We start from the raw sequence: 20,219 nt of genomic DNA, 5'->3' as shown, positions 1-20,219 counted from the left end.
AAGGAAATTATATCCTGCAGGACATTTCAATGAATGTAATTTCATGAAGTTTCAGTTCATTTTGTTTCAACATTCAAATTTGCAAACATTGTCTTGAAGAGAACCAAGTTGTGAATGCAAACTAAAACATTTCTTAGCAGTTCTCATCTCTGGCTACTTCACTTCTGTAGCCTTTGTACCTGCAATTTGTGTCAGGAGAGAAAATAAACAGGGTGATAAAAAATCTGACAAAAAGATGAAAAGAAAATTAGTTTAGTATAAAGAATACATAATTAGGAGGTGATGTAGAAGTCATCTGGAAGACCATAAAGCTGTGAAAGGGTGAAGACTAACCTCAGCTTGAAAAGCACAGTAGATAGGGTAAGAAATTATAATATTTAATTATAGCAAAAAAAAACTTAGAAGAATATAGTTTATTGGAAGTAATGGTGAAAGATTAGTTGTTTGGGCTATATATGGAGTCTCTGGTTTGGGGAGTGGTATGGGGTGTTTGTTTTATTGTGGTTTTGTGGGGATTTTTTGTATTTTAAGAACAAGTTTAACAAAGGACTATGTGCAATAGCTGTAGACATAAGGGATTCTGTCTTGGGACAGAATAGATCAAGTGAGATTTTAAGGTCTCTTATTATTCTCCTAAGTGTCTGTGAATTTCATGCTGGAAGTACTTGCCATGCCATGTACTTGATATTTCTTTTTTTACTTATTTTCTTTCCATCACAGAAAATGGATTAAAAATTCTAAACTGAAAGAAATAAAATTTAAGGTTGTGGAATTCAATCCTATGGTACTAAAAGGAAAAATCAGACAAGATGCATCACGTCCTGAGCTACTGCAACCTGTGAGTCAATGGACACCTCATAATAAATTATTGAGGTTTTTAATACTTATTATGGGCTTAAAAATGTCCTAGATCTGTTCCATTTAATGGAGGAGGTGTGCATATATGTCTCTTCCAATGCAAGAGCCAATGTGCCAGTTAGTCAGAGTGATAGCATAAACAAGAGATGTTGCACACTTTTCATGCAATGAGTACTGCATCTCTGGAATTCCTTGCTGAAAGGTCTCATGGATGTAAAAATGTTAAGGGGGTTCAGTTAGGATCAAAGTTCATATTTAGATCACACCTAGATCAGAAAATCTCTTGAGCTGAAAATAGTTGAAAGCTAGAAGAATACATGGAGCAACTGTTCTGTGTGCTTGCTTTATTTTTATTTTTCACTGAGCATCCAGTTAGGACCACTCTGAAGGCAGGGGCTGGGTAAAATTATCTGAATTCTTATGGTTGTTCTTACATTCTCAGTCCCCTTTCCCTCTGCTCTGTTCTTCATTGCTGTTGTAGAAGTTATCCCATGTCTGTGTCACTAGTCAAATAACTCCTTTAGAGTGGATTGATGGTACTATCACATTTTTAAATGTTTGCTGTGATTTATGCTGTAAAAATGCACTAGGAAGAACACTGGCAGCAGGTCCAGAAAGGTGCTCCTTCCACTCTGCTCTGCACTGATGAGGCTGCATCTGAAAGTGCCCAGTTCTGAGTCCACCAGTATAAGAAAGAAATGGGCTTACTGGGGCGAGTATGACATGGGCTACAAAGATGATTAAGAGGCTGAAGCATCTTCTATATGGGAGGCTGAAAGTTGAGGCTGTTTCAGTCTGGAGAAGACAAGATTCAGGAGGGTCTTATCAATGTGTGTAAATACTTAAGGGGAGCAACAAGAGACGATGGGCACAAATAACATGAAATTCCGTCTGAGCTAAAGAAAAGGCTTTTAAAGCATGAGTTTAAAAGTCTCAGGTTGCCCAGAGAGACTGTTGGGTCTCCATCTGTGGACATATTCAGAACCCAACTGGGCATGGTCCCTGTCAGTCTGCTTGAGTGGGCTCTGCTGCAGCTGAGCCCTCTCAAGGGGGTTGAACAAGAGGATTTCAAAAGGCCCCTTGTAGCCTAAAGGATTCTGTGAGGAAGCAACATATTTGAGCTGCATGATTAGGGCCATAATGGATAAGTAATAACAGCAGTAATAGTAATAATACCAGATTTGAGATAGCAGTAAAGCTATGGGGAAGAAGCAAGTGGTCACTGATTAGTGCTCAATAGAGAGAGAAATTCCAACTGACTTAAGAGAGACAGACACGTGAGACTGCTGTGATAAACAGCTTTACCATTTAGTCTTTACCTTTTCTTTCTCCTTGATAGCTGAACTTTGTTCGATTTTATCTTCCTTTGCTTATCCAGAAGCATGAGAAAGTAATATATTTGGATGATGATGTCATTGTTCAAGGTAAGCTGTTAAAAACCAGTTTCTAACAGAATTAAAATCCAAGTTATTGCAGTTTTACAGCCATTTGGAATTATGAGACAGAAACTGAGGCAGCTAGTAGGAGTGTTGGGGAAACTACAAATGATCTGTTTGTTTAAATGAAAGTTTGAGGAAGAACTTACCTGCATATATTTTGAATAATTTTGATCAAAATTGTATGCGAGTTTCATTTTAATTGATTCTGGTTAATTGGTAGAAGATACCATAGATTTCACTCAGAAGCTGCAATGTCTATTAAGTGTGTGACATGCATTTCCTTCTGGTATTTAAAGTCCCACAAATGCTACCAATTCCTTATCCAGAATTGCTGTTCTTGAGAGTGTTATGTTTGCCCAATTATCCCATCAAAAAAAAACCAAACAATATTTAAGGTAGCAACAATTTTAATGGAATAGTTTAGAAAATATATAAATAAGGGATAATTTGGTTCAAATAATAGCGCATAAACAAAAACAACCGCGGGGTACGGAGGGCAGGGTTCTTGACCCTTGCCACTTCACGTACAAGCTTGCCAAGTAAAAGTCACCCCTTATATGCCATGTGTCAATGCCATCTCCTCCTATTTTCGGTTCGTCACTTTTCTGTCTCCGCCTTCATTACCACCTTTACCACGCATGCGCCACCACTCGGTTTGGTGGTCGCACAAGTCTTTGGGGGTCGTCACTGATGAAGGCCCTGTAGTCTTCTTCGTTGTCCTTTAATTCACCTTTGGGTTACACATGCGCACCAAGCCCGTACAATGTAAGCCAAGACTAACGTATCACTGCATCTACATATCAAAGCAATAAGTCCCTTATAATTAGCATTTTCTTGGACCCAACCAGGTTCTTGGTCATTTTTAGCAACTGTATCTTCAGCTTCTTTCCTGTGGTCCTTGAGAACATCTGCTGGTAAGGGGAGGTGGGTGGAGCCCCACCTTTCCATCTCTTCTTTGGCATTACAGCTTTTAACTATTAACTGTTTTATTATTCTCAAATATTAATTACTGTATCAATATTGATTACTGTTTCAATTTTTTATCAGCACGAATCATACCTATTTATCACAAGAGCAAGAGAAATTTAGTCAAAAACGTGGATGGGAGCTCCAAACACTCAAAATATGGTTTTGAGCATCTTCAGCTCAGAATGTAAAGCAATTTGCAGAATCACGAAGATTTCAGACTTCCTAGTCAAATGGGGGGAACTTACAAGGCATTGAAATCCTGAAAAAATATTTTATTTTTTTCTTATCATCTAAGTGATCTCTTTTGATCTCTTTTTAAAGATTAATTTCCTGTGAGTTTTTTCTGTTCTGTTTCCAAATCGTTGGGGTTTTTTCTCTGTAGAGCTGTTGTCTTCATATTTGTTTTACCATATTTTCTTGTAACTTTAAAGCACTTTTTAACCAGAGTGTTGTGCTTTAACCCTGGTGGGCAACTAAGCAAAATTTCCTTTGGAAGGAATGAGTATAAGTACAATAAATTTTTGGGCCTTTATTAGTCTTTGCTGTAAGAACACTAAGATGAGTGAATTTGCAAATGGCAAACATATAATTCTCCACTGCTTTTCTGCACCTTTTTATAGTTTTGTCTCCCTAGAGGCAGATTTCAGACAACCTGCGCTTAAAGGGGTCACTATTTCCTGCTTTGTAAAAGGCAACTAATCTGTTCTGCCTCATTTTAATTTGCCATAGACTTCCTATCACAGTTCTCCAATACAGGCGCTTCCAGTGGCAATCTCTGCTTTTTTTTTGGTTTTGTTGTTCTGCCTGTCATCAATGGGGAGCAGCAATATTTAACTCTTTGAAAGGTTCCAGGTCTTCATTTAGACTCCAATTTCAGGAGCAGCTCAAGCTGAGCCTGCCACTTCCCCGTCACCCCTCCCTGTGCTGGTGAGCACTTGTGTTCACCAGCACAGGGGTCTCCCCTTCCCTGGGAGTGTCAGTTGATGATAATCGTGGAACTGCAGGGTAAAGGTGTAGTTTCACATAAAACCTCATGGTGGGCTGCTGCTGACCAAGTGGCCTTTCCTGTCCCCAGACAGCTCCTTTTATGTGTGTAAAATGCAGTTGTGCAGCTGCAGAAGCAGCTGATTCAGCTGTTTGACCTGGCAGAAGACCAGCAGTACAAAAAGTAAAAGAGATAAAAGCAAAAGTAAAACTGGAAGCTGTAAGGGGTTGAGATGCAGGCTCACTTGATTGCTGTGGGAGTGTTCTGCTTCCTACCTGCCTTGAAACTATCCTGGCACATCTTGGGTACGTGACAGTCAGGTGATGAGTGAGGTGCCAGGCATTGCAATGTTTCCCTCCACCAAGAAGGAGCTGGGTGGGCTGTGAAGCCAGCAGGGATGGCCAAATGACAGACACATCTCAATCAGCCATTGCTGGGAATCCAGGTATCTTCCTAGGAGATAAATACACCATAACAGGAAAAACCTTATCTGTGCAAAACACTGAAGTGGGGCTTTTGTGGGACTTAAAGAGGCTCAGAGAAATTGCCTTTGCCCTCCCTCTCCATAGAGAAGCTCTATGAATGCATAAGTTTGTAACCAGGCTTTTTAACAGTCCTGTTGGCTTCTGCTGTAGCTGATTTTGGACAACAGTATCAATGTATTGAATACCAATGATCCTATCTAAAGATAGACCTTAGATATCCAAATATGGAAATGGTCCCATATGTGCTGGTTTAGAGCAAATCTGGGAGAAAACCCCCAAAGGGGGCCCCTCCCTGTAACCAGTTCAGGAAGGATTCCTCAGAGAAAACTGGAAAGAACCTGTTTATTTAACAGGCAAAGCACTCTCCAGTACACAAAATGAACAATACCAGATGACGAAACTCATTCACTGCTCTGAAGAGACGACAAATTCAGAAAGTCTCTCTGGTGGGTGGTTGCTCTGTTATCAGTCCCTCTGGCACTGGAAAAGGCTGCAGAGTAGGTCCCAGCAGGCTGTGAAGTGTTCTTGATGTTTCCCCGGGTCCTGGTCTGGAGCAGATTCAAATGGTTCCAAGAAAAGGGAAAGAAAAACAGTCCAGGGAAAGCTCGGACTGCCCCAGCTAGCTAAACTAACTAACAAGCAAAAGGAGCATGATGTTCTGCCCCATCTGTGCCCAGATACCAACAGTCCAGCCAAATGTGGAGGAGTGAGTGAGGCTGATAACAAAAACCTTGTGCTTCTTCTCCCTGCCTTTGCTCTGAGAGCCAGTTTTGAAGGCACAGAATAGAATATCCAGCATGAACAGAACACATGACTGGGGATAAAAGCATCATAAAATCACCCTAGGACACCATATTAGAAAATTCAATAGGGGCTATCCTTAAGACTGGTGTGTTTATAAGATATGAGAGCTGATGTTGTCCTATCAGGTCTGCAGCAGTGCAGTAGGTGTTGTCTCATGCTTGTGACCTTTCTGTAATCAGGTGACATCCAGGAACTCTACAATACTAAGTTAGCTCCTGGACATGCAGCAGCTTTTTCAGATGATTGTGACCTGCCTTCTACACATGAAATCGTTAGAAGTGTAGGGATGCAGGTAAGATGCCATTCTGGAATTCTAATAACAAATTTGTTTGCCCATAAAGGTAAGATGATTTTATGTGTTTTCCCCAAAGTGAAAGTTTTATATATGTAGATATAGATAGCTTTGTAATAGTACAGGTAATTAAGGACTTTTTGTACTGGTACAATTGTGATGCTGCATGACTTAATGTGGGCTACCAAAAGACAAACATAGCAAGAGAAAAGGCTTATCAAACTTCCATGGTACAATATTGTGGAAAAAGTAATTTAATATCTGGAAGTATCCTGCCTTACAGCCTTGTCATACAGAGCTAACAACAGGTAACTACCATCTAGAAACTTATCTTGGGAAGAGCATATTCAATCTCCTTCTCAGTGAGAGTGAAGTGCATTTAAATGTATCTTTACAGAGATTCATAGGGGATGAATATACTTTTTTATTTCTTAGAACACATACATGGGATTCCTGGACTACAGAAAGCAAGCCATTAGAGATCTTGGCATCAGCCCCAGCACCTGCACCTTTAATCCTGGAGTAATTGTTGGTAACATGACTGAATGGAAACATCAGTGGATCACACAGCAATTGGAAAAGTGGATGCGAAGAAATGTAGAGTATGTGTAGAAATTAGCTTCGCACTGGACTTTTAATACTTGTTTTACAGTTTTACATTTAAAAGCCCTTACAGGTTTTTTTAACTCCAAGCAGGCTTTCTTTTGAGATCTTGTCAAGTGAAGTAACTCGTGTTCCAGCATTTCCATCTGTTTAAATCTGACCAATCCTGTACCAGAAAATGGCCACTTGGAATTTTAGTCTTGTGTTCAATCACAAGCCACACTTAATCCTGAGGGACGTTGAGAACATGTGGTTCTCATTTTGGGTGACCAACTTAGCCTGGGATGAAGCCACTGAATGATCTTCCCTTCCTGAGGCTTGCTTAAAGAAGGAGGAGTATTTTCTTCTTGCCAGATATTTATTTTTAATCTGCCTTTTGTACTAAAGATTCCTTGAGGTTTTGAACATATTATTTTTCCTTTTGCAGGGAAAACCTCTATAGCAGTACCCTTGGGGGAGGTGTGGCAACCTCCCCAATGCTGATTGTATTTCATGGAAAATATTCCTCTATTAATCCTATGTGGCACGTAAGGCATCTTGGTAAGTTGAATTTCTCACTGTTTGCAAGTTGGAACTAAGACGAATCTGTGAGATTCCAGTGCAAGACCTTAGGTGACTTTACCTCATGTGCCACTTACATGGAAGGAACATATGAAATACCTGAATATAGTGAGACTGAAAAAAGTCAGGTGCAATGGAAGAAAAGGGGAGACCTGGCAGTGTTTGTTATCAACATTTTGGAGGATGTAGTTACCTTTCACCTAGGGAGTGGTGAATTACCCTAGAAAAAACATAATGGCTTAGCTGGTATGGTAAAATTAATAGATTTTACTTTGTTTTTAATCTCAGCTATGCCAAGATGTTAAAAGTGTTGAGAGAGAAAACTTGCTCAGTTTTTGCTGATGCCGCATAAGAGGCATCAAGCTGAAAATAGCTGCTGTATCATACAATTAGTTGTAAACTAACATGAAAGCATACCTATCAGATTTCTGAAAAAAGTCACCTGAATTTGACTCACTCTACAGTGTCTTCCATTATCAAAAATTGCATTTAAATTTTTTTTTTTTAATCTACCTATGCAGGTTGGAGTCCTGATGCCCGTTACTCAGAGCAATTTCTTCAACAAGCTAAATTACTTCACTGGAATGGGAGATACAAACCTTGGGACTACCCCAGTGTCCACACTGATCTCTGGGAAAACTGGTTTATTCCTGACCCCTCAGGAAAGTTCAAATTAACTCGTCCTGACAGGTGATACTGAAATACTGCATAACATAGTATATAGGACGCATTTAATAGTTTGAGATGCAACATGTTGTATGATTTTACAAAACAAAGTATTTGTTAAAAATATGAAAAACTGACCATCAGTTTTGTGTGCTTATGGCAGCTGAGGGAGGCTGGAGTGACCAATACATGGTTCAGATTTTTCACGTAAGGTGAGGAAACAAATGTATTTGACAATGAAGTATTTTCATTAAACACAGAGGTGAAATTCAGTGTCAGAAAGAGTGCTTTAATTTAAGGTCTTTCTAAGATTCCAGTATCTTCTAATAGGAAAAAAATCTACACAGGAGATAGCTGCAGTGTTATGTACAAGAAGTGTTTAGTTATCTAGCCCACATTAAACAGCCTGAATTGAAAACCTGGGCAGATGTTACTGTGCTCTGTTGTGGGGTGACTGTTTTGTGCATCTCTGTGTATAACACATCCTATCAAGATGCAAAATACATTCCAATACACTGAAGTACAATTCCCAATTTTATTGTGAAACACTGATAGATTTAAGACAAATTAAGAACTTCTGTATCACTGTAACAAAAAGAGCACCAGTTTTGAGGAAGGACACAGAACTGCAGTATTTAGTGGAATGGTCATTGTACACTTAACTGTATTTTATATCCAGATAACCAAGTGGGTGATTCCATTAAGGAAGAGACCTTTCCCTTCCAATCAAACAGGATAGCCTTTCAGGAGTTACATCCTACTGTATTACATACGCAGCAGTGCTAATTTCATGCTTCTAATTTTATTGAAAATAAAACTAAATTTAAACAAATCCCTGATGCAAGATACTTCAAGCACCTGCAGGAAAACATCCATGTAAACAGTAATACATGCTTCAGTACACTTTAAATAACAGACAAGTCCTATAACTTTCTGACAATATGTGGAATAGCTTTTTGCTGCAGCTAATAAACACAATCAGAATCATAATGCACACTCACTCGATTGAAGATTTTCAGAATTAACCCACATAATTTGGGAAGAAACTGTAAACACGCCTGCCTCACAACAAGCTGACAGTATGTGATCTCTGTAAGAGGTGTTACAGCAGGATTAGAACCTACATTAACCAGTTACACACAACTGTCACTAGCTGTGAAGAGAGGATAAATCACACTGGTACAGGAATCTCTGACCAGCACGGAGTGTGGAGATACTGTTTGTGTCTGTTTTCAAGTATGTGAAGCACCAAATGTCATAAGATTATCAAAACTTTAGTGTTTTGATCAGCTTATTGCTTTTACTTCATCTTTTCCTCACATGATAAAAGAGGGAAAGAAGATGAGAGTTAGGCACCAGGATGAATTTTTTTTTCCTCAGTCACTAATATTGGCCAAAAATGTGTATAATTTAGGCAAGTTCCTCAGAAGAGAGTTATAGTTTCTACAGACAACTTATTCATGGAACAGCTGTCCCTGTATTCAACTTAGTGTTTTTAACTTTTAAGTGGAATAAAGGGAAGACCCTCTAAGGTAGGACAGATTGAAGAGAGTTTAATGTTAAAAACTGCTAAACTGCAAATCTATTTCACCCAGTGCTAATTGTACATGATGTAAATAATATAGCTGTGCTTGACTTTTAAAGACAAAGCAGTCTTTCAGTTCTCTGTCTCATTCAAAGGGGTTGTCTCCTGCTAAAGGTCAGGCAAAAGGACTAACTTTATGGAAATGATGGGGTTTAAATACCACAGAATTCAAGAACTACCACTGCTCTTTGTTTTTGCTTTTTTTATAAAAGCAATTCTAGTTCCTTACATTGGAATTTAAGGGGGAAAGAGATGGAGTGGTAGAGAAACTTTATCCTAAGAGATCTCAGCTAGAATATTTAGGCCCTGTCCTGTGTGACACAAGTTTTCCTCTCCAGTGTTGTGACTTGAGATGATGTCTTCACTCCCTTCATCCTCAATTATGGTACACTCACTGAACAGACAGAGCTCTCTCATCCCACCCAGAAGACAGCACCCATAGCTGCAGAACACAACTTTCTATGCTTTTTAAGACGGTAAAAGGCAGGCTTAAAAAGCGCTATTTCCTTAACTGTGCATGATTAAAAACACTGTTTTACACAAGGTAAGGGTACATTTTCCATTTTCTCCTCTGGATATAAAAGTACTAAGAGATATCCAAATATTGAGGCATCAGTAAAAAGTATACTGCTGCTGTTCCTACCACGTTGCCATTTATGGAATAAAATTAATACCCCAAAGAAATCTTCACAAATGAGAAAGCAATTTGTCAAAACTGGAAGAAATGGTATACGTTAAATATAAAACTCATATACAAAAAAGGGCTAACTTTTTTTAAAAAGTTTGGACAGTTCCTTAAAATTATCTAGTTCATGGATTTCAGCCTACCACACACTTACTTTGGACTACAATAAAATAACTAGGGGAAATAAAATACTATTCAGATGCTTCAGTTGGAGAACTGAGGTACCAATCTTGATCACTGCATTAAAACTGCAGCATGTGTGCATAGCCGAGAAGAAACAGCTCCTACATGCTGCTTCCTTCCTATTCTTGTGTCATGCCAGCATTGAACTCTGGAATCTGGTCTGCAAAGGACTGTGTCATCCACTGTCCATTAGGAACCTCACCGAAGGACGAGCCTTTGCAGTACTGTGGATTGCTTCCTGCTGAACAAACAAAAATCACACAATTTTTAAAGGCAGTTTGTCATAGACATCTTTTGTGAAAAATCCTTTCTTTAGGATTTTTCCCCCTTCTGGGAAGCTGAGGCCGGAGAAGGGGAATGTAAACAATGGTTATCTGCTGCTGTGGAATGCAACAGGTGCACCTGTGATTGGCCCATGTTGGATGTGTACAATTAAGGGCCAATCAAAGGCCGAGCTCTCTCTGGGACAGAATCAGAGAGAGCTCCTTTGTTTATTCTTGTCCTTTTCTATTCTTAGGATAGCAAGCTTCTGAACTTTTCTCTCTATTCCTTTTAGTATAGTTTTAATGTAACATATATCATAAATCAATAAATCCAGCTTTCTGATCATGAAGTCAACAATCTCATCTATCTCTTCACCCCTGAAAGACCCTTGCAAGCCCTGTAACAGCAGTTGACACCACAGGCTCTTTGTTCCCCAGCAATGGCTGCAGACTGAATGCCCCAAGCACTTTACCAGTCCCATCTGAAGACAAGCTGCACTGGTCAGTGTCATACAGCGCACGGTCACAGTAAGCTCCTCCATATGCTGCTTCATAGCCTGGGTCATACTTTTCTTCTTTGACAGCCATCTTTTTAGCATCCTCTGGACAAACAGAACAGCTCAAGCATTAATATTTAGAATAAAAATTATCAAAGAGGACTTTTATCAGAAAAGCCACAAATTGTACAAGATTCTACCTGCTCTCCTTAAAAATGTAGGCTGTACTACAGAGAACAGAATCTATAATTCTATACCACACAGTTTAGTGAATCACATCGCCCCATTAAAAAATTCTTTATTTCTTTCTGCTTGGGAAACTGCTAGTATTGTACACTACATTACGTTTTAATGAAGTGTTAACAAAATAAAAACAATACCTTGTGCAAGTTGTAAGTCAAATGTGTACTGCACCTCCTGGACCTCCATGTTGGGTGCGATGCCTTTCAGTTGATCCCTTAAGTCTTTCAGCTTAATGTAATAATGTACTTTATCTTGTGCCCGAGGAAACTGAGCACATCTTGCACTGGAAGATGGCATAACATAGCAGAGCTTGAAACAAAGACCAAGAAAAAAAGCATTACTGATCCCTGAGCTATGAGTTACTACTTAGTGCATTCAGAACAACTTAACTCTTCTAACTATTTGTACAAACTTCAACTAATGCCACAGGTGGTTGTGGAAGGGGCTAAAATGAGTTTTCATTTTTTTTGGCTAGCCATCTGTCTTGCCCTGAAGACAAGGCTGATTACCAGCTGCTAAGTGAGCACAATTTTCACCAGTTATTTATGTGCTGCAGGAGAAGCAACAACATGTGTGTTACAAGAGAGCAGAGCACACTCCAGAACTCCCTGAACAAGCAGAGGTCTGAGCCAGGGCATAGAGGAGTACATGATAGCAAGCAAAGACCCCAAAGCAGTGAGGGAAGCAGCACAGGTTAATTAGCCTGGCCTATTGGTGAAGTGCATCTGCATGATGTAAACCAGGGTGTGAAACTGTTGTTAGTGCGGTTGGAGCCAGCTTCAGTGTTTCTACCTCTGCCTACAGCCCTAACTAAAGATATCAAGTTAGTTCAAGAAAAACAAACTGTATTCAATACTTCTATTATCATGCAGTCTTTATGAACAAGTACCAGTAAAGGGGATTATTTTTCTTACAAATACATCTACTGTAGAAGTCCTTAAGGGCTACCTAAGGAGAAAATATTTTATCCAACGATTCTTCAGGCTCTAATGGCAACACTTCCACCTTTAGAGAAAGGCAGCTGAAACTTGCAGCACTAGTAATTGAGGATAGAAATAAGAAGAAAAACAATCCAAACTTTTGAACTGACAAGATAATGAAGCTTTAGAATAAGCTACCTTGGCAAGCAGTGTAATCGCCTTTGCTCAAACTTATTTATAAGAACACATTAAACAATCCAATTATTAATGATACATAGCTGGTCTCTTGAGATATTTTCCAGCATTAGAGTTCTATGACTAATGCACTCTTCATCAAATTGCTTGTTTTATCTTAAGCATCCAATTTAACTTCAAACTGCAGGAAGTTAAGGAGACCCAGTCTGACAGAAAAGCTTGGGCATGCCCAGATCCAGCAATGTTGAAGGGTCACGTGCAGTAACATAAGGATGGACTTGCTGTTCTTTCTCGCGCACTGTGGTACTGCATGGTTACGGTCAGTATCAAAATCCAGTAATACAAATACCCAGGGAATTGGACACGGGATCAGATAAAAATTATCATAAAAGCAGGTACGTGTTACTTGTATTTTATGCAGTCCTCAGAGAATGCACCAACCTATGAACCATAACAAGCCATTTCTCAAAAGAAGTCTGCAAGGCTGAAGAAGCTGCATTAAAGATGTGTCCAAAAACTGCACTACTCCCCTTTCTCTAAGTAAAAACCTTTCACACCTCTTGTGCTCTGATCAAACTGGTGTAATCCTAAGTGTGTGCAAAGCCTGAGATTTCATTAATTTTAAAATAATCAATATGAAGTGCCCTAGTTTTGTTTCTCAGTCTCAATACTTACAGTTTCTGTATCTGGCACTTTGTGTGGCTGCAGTCCAAATTCCAAGTTCTTTACTTTAATTCCAAAAACTTCTTTACTAAAAATTTCATAAATACCTAAATGAAAATATAGGGTAAGTGAAAAAAAAAGCTAACAGCAGAAAAAGATTCATTTAAAAGTATAAGTTCCTCACATTTTCCATTAAAAGCTGCTATACGAGGTTTATACTTTTGTAGCTTCTGCATCAGAATTCGCCCTCCTTCCCGAAACTCTTTGCTACAAGACAAAATACTCAAAATTATAATCACAACTATTAATTCAATAACAAGCCTGTATTTCCTTTTATTGTCTTACCTGGAGAGGTCTTTGCTTCCAGGTGTTGTCCTTTCAACCATGTTTGTAAATCCAATCCCATATTTATGTGGCAAGGTGTGGTCATCCATGTGGTTCAGCTGTTCATTACTCAGACCAGACATGAACAGACACTTCCCTGTGAAGTAGGAAGACAGATATGCATTTACCTTTTTCCAAGGAAAAGAAAACAGAGCCAAAAAATTCCACTTGACTACTGCACTATTGGAATGCTAAAGGAAGAATCTATTTTAACAAAGTATCAGTTAATTTGGGAAGACTACTGACCTATCCAGAAAGTTTTAAAGTAGCCCAATATTACTTTACCTCTTCCACAGGCCCCAGTGAACAGGAATTCCTTATCATGATCAGGCAAACCAGTCTTTTATTCTAGAAGCTCAGTACAGAGCTTTAGATTTTGTGATTCATTTAAGCAGCGATCAATATGGATTTGGGGGGAAAGAGTGTGGCAAATAGTATGTGTCAGCTTTCTTTGACAATTTGCCATTGCTTCTTCTTTCACTGGGCCTCTCTGACAGAACTCACTGTCTTGAACTCATATTTAGCATACAAAAATCCCTCTCTGAAGAAAAAATACCCAAAAACCAACAAACCAAAACCCAGGAGAAAAACAAAAAACAAACTAGTTTAGTTAAAATGCCACAAGTTCTAATAAAGTTCTGCAAATGCTAAAAGAAGAAAGAAAAACAAAAACGTACAAAAATGATTTCCAGGTCCTGGGTAATGATGTCCTTTGTAAGCTGCCATCAGGCCAGGGTTTATGCCAATCTACAAAGACAGCAGTCCATTTTAACAATGACAACATGGCTTGCTAGTCAAGAATTTAATCAAGTTACAGTAAGGATGCTTATTCAATTCTCACAAAGTTACTGTTAATAAACAAAAATGTATTAATGGCACCTTCCATAATTTTTTAAAAAACCTGACAATTTTGCAGCAGTGCCTCATTCAAATGTGCAAGGTCAAAAGAGCAGCTCAGAGGGTGCAGAGCTTCCAGGAAATAAAGCACTGAGTTATGGGCTCTCATGAATCTGTACTAAACATGAGCCTTAGATTCCTCAGAAATTAGAACTAAGTACATAAAATGTAAAGCAGCTCTACACACAAGAAAGTTTATGTACTTTATCTTGCAAGATCTTGCCATATAAGCAATATAGATGAGTAAGCAGAAAGAATGTAAATCATAACAAGTAAATACAAGACTTTTCTACCTAATCTTGAAATTGAATTACTCACTATCACAATATCCAGATCAAAGGTCAAAATATCAGGCAAAGTCTTGGTCAGAAGCTCAGCTTCAGATACACCATTAAAACGGTCCACTTTTCTTTTGACTTTAAAAGTATCTGTGATCTTTTCTTGTTTGCCTTTGGACTTGGCTGGTTTTTCTTTTTTAGCAGCAGGCTTTTTGGGTTGCTTTGGCTCAGTTGCTTTGGCTTTTCTTTTCCTTCCCCCTTTTTTAACTTCTGAAACACACAACAAATACTCTTTTTGTACATTTCCCATGTTGCAGTGTGGATACTCAAACAGACTCAGCTAAATGTATGGACACAAGGAGAAGGCAAAGAGGTAAATTTACCTTCAAAATTCATTAATTTAAGCAACACACCTGAAGCTTTCTCATCTTCTGGCTCTTAAAAGTTTAGAGATTCAGGCAGCACAGGCACTGGCCACGACATGACCACCCAGAGATTGCTCTCTCTCTCTATGTTCATTAATAATGTTGAGCTGTAGAACGGTGTCACTTTCCAACAGTTAGTCTTTGTTTAAATAAGCCACACTATACAAAACAATTCTTAGTAACCAATTCCCTACCTGTGATTACTACACAAACTAAGCAACCATTCAAACAAAAATATTTCAAATAAATTATACTGTACTTCTCTTGCAGAAAGTTTAAAAAAATAGGTATTTTGAAGCCAGAATCTTAAAAAAACCTTCTCTAACACAATACTAAAACCCACTACTTCAGCAAAGATAATGCATTTACCTATTGAAAAAAAATCTACTTTTCTTGGAACAAGATAATTATGTGAGACTGAACAATGTGCATATATTCACATCCATTTACTTCCTCTCTTTTAATTGTCTGTTAGAACATGTTTCTTAAAGAATACAATTAATCAGTACTTCTGCAGTGACCATCAAGGAAAGGAAATCCAATAGGTCCAAGGAAGCAATTTAAGAGCAATATTTTTTTCCCAATCACTCACTCTCACTTCAGCTCACTCGCATAGCCCAGTCAAGCTACCTTTTGGAGGCTCCTGAGCAATGTTTGTCTCTGGAATGCTGTCTAGAGCTGGCTGCTCAGTCATCATTTCCATGCTGGGCACTGCAGTCATCATCTGATGGAATGGAAACGAGTAAAATGCTTGAGCTTGCTGAAGATATGCGTAGTATCTTAGAGAGGAAGAAAGAAAGAAATAATTTATCAACAATTTAGAAACTTACCGATGTACCAAACAGAATGTAAAGGTCAAACTTTATCAAGGCTGGCATGTACTGCACTTACATTCTCTGATGACTCTGTTAACCCACAACATCAAAGCAGTCTGGCTGCTTAGCTGGTATCAGTTAACCCCAACATTAACAGCACAATTCTCCTGTAATTGCTATGATGTGGAATTAACACAGCATTTGTAAGGGCAGAATAGAGGTTTTATCTTTTCTTTTTTTTTTGTCAAATCATGGTAGCACATATTTCCAAAGCAAACTGTCTATCAAACAGACCAACAATTTATAACACATGTTGAGCTAAAGGTCTCTGGGCTTCCAGAAGTTCCCTAAATTTTAGATCTTTTTTATGTGGCATCAGTTCTGATAAGATACAGAATGGATAAATCATTCAGGGTTGTAAAGCATTAAGAATACACACAGGATTTGCCACTATGCAGATTATTAAACAGCTTTAACAAGTTGTGTGGCAGATGTTGTCCTGCTATCACACACTGGATCCCAACACAAGTATTGCACTTATTCCATATGGCAGTGTTCACACATACAGAGATCCTATGCATAAAGACATTTTTCCATAGACAGCTCTCTCTCTCCACACATTTATTAGTCATATACAACCCTCACACCCATTTCTACTTTATTCTGTCACCCCCTTCTATCTACACAGCCACCTTCTTGTCCATAGCTTCTACTGCCTCACAAATACATAGCAAGGACTTGGTGAACAGTAGATTTTCAGGAAATAATTTTATCATCTCAGAGCTATAATTAAAAACACCAAATAAATTTTAGATATAGAGATATTTGTCCAAGAAGGCCAATAGCATCCTGTGTTAGCAATAGTGCGGCCAGCGGGACCAGGGCAGGGATTGTCCCCCGGGACTTGGCACTGCTGAGGTCACATCTTGAGCCCTATGTTCAGTTTTGGGCCTTTCACTACAGGAAGGTGCTGGAGCATGTCCAGAGAAAGGCAACAGATCTGGGGAAAGGTCTGGAGCAGCTGAGGGAGCTGGGGGTGTTTACCCTGAAGAAAGGGAAATTCAGGGGTGACCTTATCATTTTACACAACCACCTGAAAAGAGGTTGAAGCTGGGTTGGTCTCAAGCAACAAGTGACAAGACAAGGGGAAATTATCTCATATTGTGCCAGGGGAGGTTTAGATTGGATATTAGGACAAATTTCTTCATGGAAAGGCTTGTCAACTATTGGAATAGGCTGCCCAGGGAACTGCCCAGAGTCACCACACTGGAGGTATTTAATATATGATGCAGATGTGTAAATTTATGGACAGGGTTTAGTGGTGGGCTTGGCAGTGCTGTGTTAATGGCTGGATTCGACAATTTTAGAGGTCTCATCCAACCTATATAATTCTGATTTTAAATTTCTCAAAAGAAGGGACCAGTCCCTACTACACACTGGATTTTTAAGAAACCCACAGTCTTGTGATCAAGACACTAATTTTAACCCAGGTATCTATCCTGAAACAAGGAGAATATGAACATTCATCTGTCAGATTCCAGGGAAGTTGTCTAACGAAGCTATAGGAGATTTTTGGAGTACAGGGAATACTTTAAACCTTCTGCTAGAAGAGTTCCATTTTATTTAAAATACGCGTACAGTTAACGAACCAAAAAAAGCTGATTTTCAGATTTGTATATACTTTAGGCCAGATTTCTTGCGTGGGTTCAGAAATATTTTTTGTATTGATGTATACATATTACAGAACATTTAATTAAGTACTTTTAGTATCACCATGAAAAGGCAGTGATTTGTTTCTTTCCCCTCCCTTCAGTTCATTATTTTTTCCTCTCCCCGCCCCTCCCCTTCCGTTCACGCTAAAAACAAAGGAAAAAAAAGAAAAAGGTAAAAGAAAAATATATGCTCACTGCAACAAAACCAGGTATTAAGTAATTTTCAAATCCCCTTCGGGGCAGAGACACGATCGCGCCCACGCTCCCTAGGGCCGCCGCGCTCCCCCAGCCGCGGGCCCGGGAGCCTCAGAGCCCCGGGAGCGCCTTTCCTCCCTCTTTGTACCCAGGGAGGAAGGCAGCCGCCACAGGGCGGCCCCGGCTTCCCGTGGGATGCGGGGAAGGAGAAGGACAATGGGTGATCCCCACCGCGAGGCCCGAGGGCGGCTGCGACGGCCCGCCGGTACCTGCCCAGCTCCGGGCCCTCCATGCCGGGCGCGCCCGCCGGGCCCGTCGCTGTCGCCACGGTCGTCACCGCCGGCTGCCCCTACAATCCCACTGACCCGCCGGGCGCCCCGCTCACGTGACCATGCCGGCCAATGGGGGCGCAGGGCGGGGCCGCGGCCGCCCCTGGCGGGGGTCGTGAAGGGGCGGCCGGCGGCCGAGCCGAGGTGTGGGTGATGTGTCGCGACTCACCCCGCCGGACGCGATACTCCCCGGTAAGGGCGGGCCTTCGCACCCTCTTCCCTGTTCCGTTCCCCCTCCTGACGGCAGCGGGGATGACGCACGTCCGGCGCGCTCTGTGCACAGGGCCCGCCCCCGCAGCCATGCCCGCCGGCGCGCCGTGGCCCACCTACCTGCGGGCGCTGGCGGCCGGCATGCTGGCCATGTTCGCGGGGGCAGAGGTCGTGCACAGGTACTACAGGCCTGACCTTGTAAGTGCTGAGAGGCTCCCAGTCGCTGGTAGGGTGTGTGCGGGATGGAGGGTGTGCTGGAGAGGCTGTACCTCGGGGAGCTCTCTGGCCTGGCGGTGGGCAGAGATCAGCCTCTACAGAGGCATTGGCCAGGCCGCCAGGATTTCATTGTGGCCGGTTCTGGGCTCCTCAGTACGAGAAAGACAAGGAGCTGCTGGAGCGGGTCCAGTGAAGGGTCACGAAGATGATGCAGGGTCTGCGGCGTCTCTTGGGAGAGACGATTGAGAGGGGATCTCATTAATGCTTATAAATACCTCAGAGGTGGGTGCCAGGAGAGTGGTGCCAGACTGTTTTCAGTGGTGACCAGCGACAGGGTGAGGAGCAAGGGCCATAAACTAAACCATAAGGAGTTCCACCTTAATATGAGGAAGAACTTCTTTCCATTGAGGATGGTAGAGCACTGGAACAGCCTGTCCATGGAGGTCATGGAGGCGCCCTCCCTAGATACATTCCAACCCACCTGAACACATTCGTGTGTGATCTGCTCTAGGTGACCCTTCTTGAAAGGGGGCTAGGACTGGATGATCTCCAGAGGATGATCTTCCAACTCTTAACAATGCTGTGACTGTGACACTGTGGACATAATACCACATGTCGAGAAGGGGTCTCTGCTGTGGGAAGCTGGGTTTTGAAAAGTGTGTGCAAAAGTGGCAAGAAGGGGCTGTACTAGATTTAAAATAGACTTTACTTCCTCCAGTAATAGAAATGAAGGTGACCAAAAGTTAACATTAGAAATTATGACAGATGAGGATGTAAAAATGGCAGTAACAGAATTAAACTCTAAATGAGATCATCCTCTAGGAATAGTAATAGTTTAGTTTAGCCTCCTGGAGGTCTGACTTGAAAGCTTTCTCTCATCCTCCTGCTCACATATTCTTCTTGGGTTTTTTAATTCTCTGGGCTACTTTCAAATGGGAAACAAGTTTAAAAAATTACCATGCTTGAGCTGTCAGCTCAAAATTGAAGCAATGATGCTTCAGTCATTGATAAATACATCAGAATCTCTGTGTTTTAGTAGTCTCTACTGTAGCCTTCATTACTGGCAAATCAACATATTTATTCAGAATGATCAAATTATCTATATCTCTTAAGTAGCATGAATTTTGAAGAGGTGCAGTTCTTGAAATGTCATGTTATCTGGTACTTTTTTAAAATTTTAACTCTAGTTTCAGTGCCTTATTTCTAAATCAGGGCAGTAGAAGCAGTGAAACATTTTCTTCTATCACCAAGTATGTGAGGAAACTTCAGCTGTGCTAGAATTCTGATGTATTTATCAACTGTCTTTAGCAAACTCACTTTAATGGCAAAAATAAGCTTTGCTCCTTTAAAACAAACTGTCTGTTCTTCCTTTTATCTTGTTTTTTTTTCCCAAATTGTATTTTGCTACTATAAAATAAGTCAAGTTTCAAAAAGGTAATAATTCTTCAGGTGTTTTGCATGTAGGAATTATATTCTGCTCAGAAAAGAGGGTGGTAAAATCACAGTTTAGCTGTCATGCTCTTGCAGAGTAAGCTCATTTACTGTTTTGGGAGTTTAGTTTTTCCTCTGCCACAACACTGATGTCTTTCTCTGTTTTTAATAGAGCATACCTGAAATACCTCCTAAGCCTGGAGAACTGAGAACTGAACTGTTGGGTCTAAAAGAAAGATCAAGCGAAGTTCAGACGCCACAACACTGACCAGAGTTTATTTTTGTTGTGAAAACTAGAACTGATAAAATATTTATCCAACTGTTTAAGTTCCAGAAATACATATGTGAAATACTGTGCTCCTGTCATGCATGTGTCTTTGCTTTCCTTTGAGCAGAGTTGCAGGCAGCAATAAAAACAAACATACAGTGAA

General features: G+C 40.3%; 3 protein-coding genes across 7 annotated transcripts in view; 2 read left to right on the top strand and 1 right to left on the bottom strand.

Annotated features, from left to right (window-relative positions):
• GLT8D2 (glycosyltransferase 8 domain containing 2) overlaps window positions 1-9,375 on the top strand; it is an 18,704-nt gene extending 9,329 nt beyond the window's left edge. For all 3 annotated transcript variants that reach the window (XM_074539279.1, XM_074539278.1, XM_026797813.2), the window contains exons 7-12: window positions 721-838; window positions 2,198-2,282; window positions 5,720-5,832; window positions 6,268-6,434; window positions 6,863-6,975; window positions 7,518-9,375. In XM_074539279.1, coding sequence (XP_074395380.1) covers window positions 721-838; window positions 2,198-2,282; window positions 5,720-5,832; window positions 6,268-6,434; window positions 6,863-6,975; window positions 7,518-7,690 — 769 coding nt within the window. In that variant the 3' untranslated portion in view covers window positions 7,691-9,375. The remainder of the gene's footprint in view (window positions 1-720; window positions 839-2,197; window positions 2,283-5,719; window positions 5,833-6,267; window positions 6,435-6,862; window positions 6,976-7,517) is intronic.
• TDG (thymine DNA glycosylase) lies at window positions 8,184-18,237 on the bottom strand. 3 transcript variants are annotated; one of them, XM_074539276.1, is made up of 10 exons: window positions 18,101-18,237; window positions 15,511-15,659; window positions 14,496-14,725; window positions 13,958-14,027; window positions 13,242-13,377; window positions 13,081-13,163; window positions 12,909-13,003; window positions 11,256-11,427; window positions 10,852-10,980; window positions 8,184-10,356 (listed from the first exon to the last, which is right to left on the bottom strand). In XM_074539276.1, exons 2-10 carry the CDS (start codon window positions 15,602-15,604, stop codon window positions 10,235-10,237), a joined length of 1,131 nt encoding a protein of 376 aa, XP_074395377.1. In that variant the 5' UTR covers window positions 15,605-15,659; window positions 18,101-18,237; the 3' UTR covers window positions 8,184-10,234. The 3 variants fall into 3 exon arrangements, with proteins under 3 accessions (XP_074395377.1, XP_074395375.1, XP_074395376.1); XM_074539274.1 differs by having other exon boundaries at window positions 17,872-18,151; XM_074539275.1 differs by having other exon boundaries at window positions 8,184-10,353; window positions 17,872-18,151.
• UQCC6 (ubiquinol-cytochrome c reductase complex assembly factor 6) lies at window positions 18,163-20,219 on the top strand. Its single transcript, XM_014272569.3, has 2 exons — window positions 18,163-18,339; window positions 19,961-20,219. The coding sequence occupies exons 1-2, from the start codon at window positions 18,184-18,186 to the stop codon at window positions 20,054-20,056; spliced, it is 252 nt and encodes an 83-aa protein (XP_014128044.1). The 5' UTR covers window positions 18,163-18,183; the 3' UTR covers window positions 20,057-20,219.

The sequence above is a fragment of the Zonotrichia albicollis genome, chromosome 4 (genome assembly GCF_047830755.1).
Source record: "Zonotrichia albicollis isolate bZonAlb1 chromosome 4, bZonAlb1.hap1, whole genome shotgun sequence".
Lineage (NCBI taxonomy): Eukaryota > Metazoa > Chordata > Aves > Passeriformes > Passerellidae > Zonotrichia > Zonotrichia albicollis.
The sequence above is the reverse complement of the archived record's forward strand: the minus strand, read 5'-3'. Positions and strand labels throughout refer to the sequence as shown.

Coding starts and splice junctions, on each gene's coding strand:
- UQCC6 (XM_014272569.3), top strand. CDS start 18,184: ATGACGCACGTCCGGCGCGCTCTGTGCACAGGGCCCGCCCCCGCAGCC. Junction 18,340..19,960: donor GGTACTACAGGCCTGACCTT/GTAAGTGCTGAG, acceptor TGTTTTTAATAG/AGCATACCTGAAATACCTCC.
- TDG (XM_074539274.1), bottom strand. CDS start 17,894: ATGGAGGGCCCGGAGCTGGGCAG. Junction 14,726..15,510: donor TGCTCAGGAGCCTCCAAAAG/GTAGCTTGACTG, acceptor TGTGTGTTTCAG/AAGTTAAAAAAGGGGGAAGG. Junction 10,981..11,255: donor TGACTTACAACTTGCACAAG/GTATTGTTTTTA, acceptor CTGTTTGTCCAG/AGGATGCTAAAAAGATGGCT.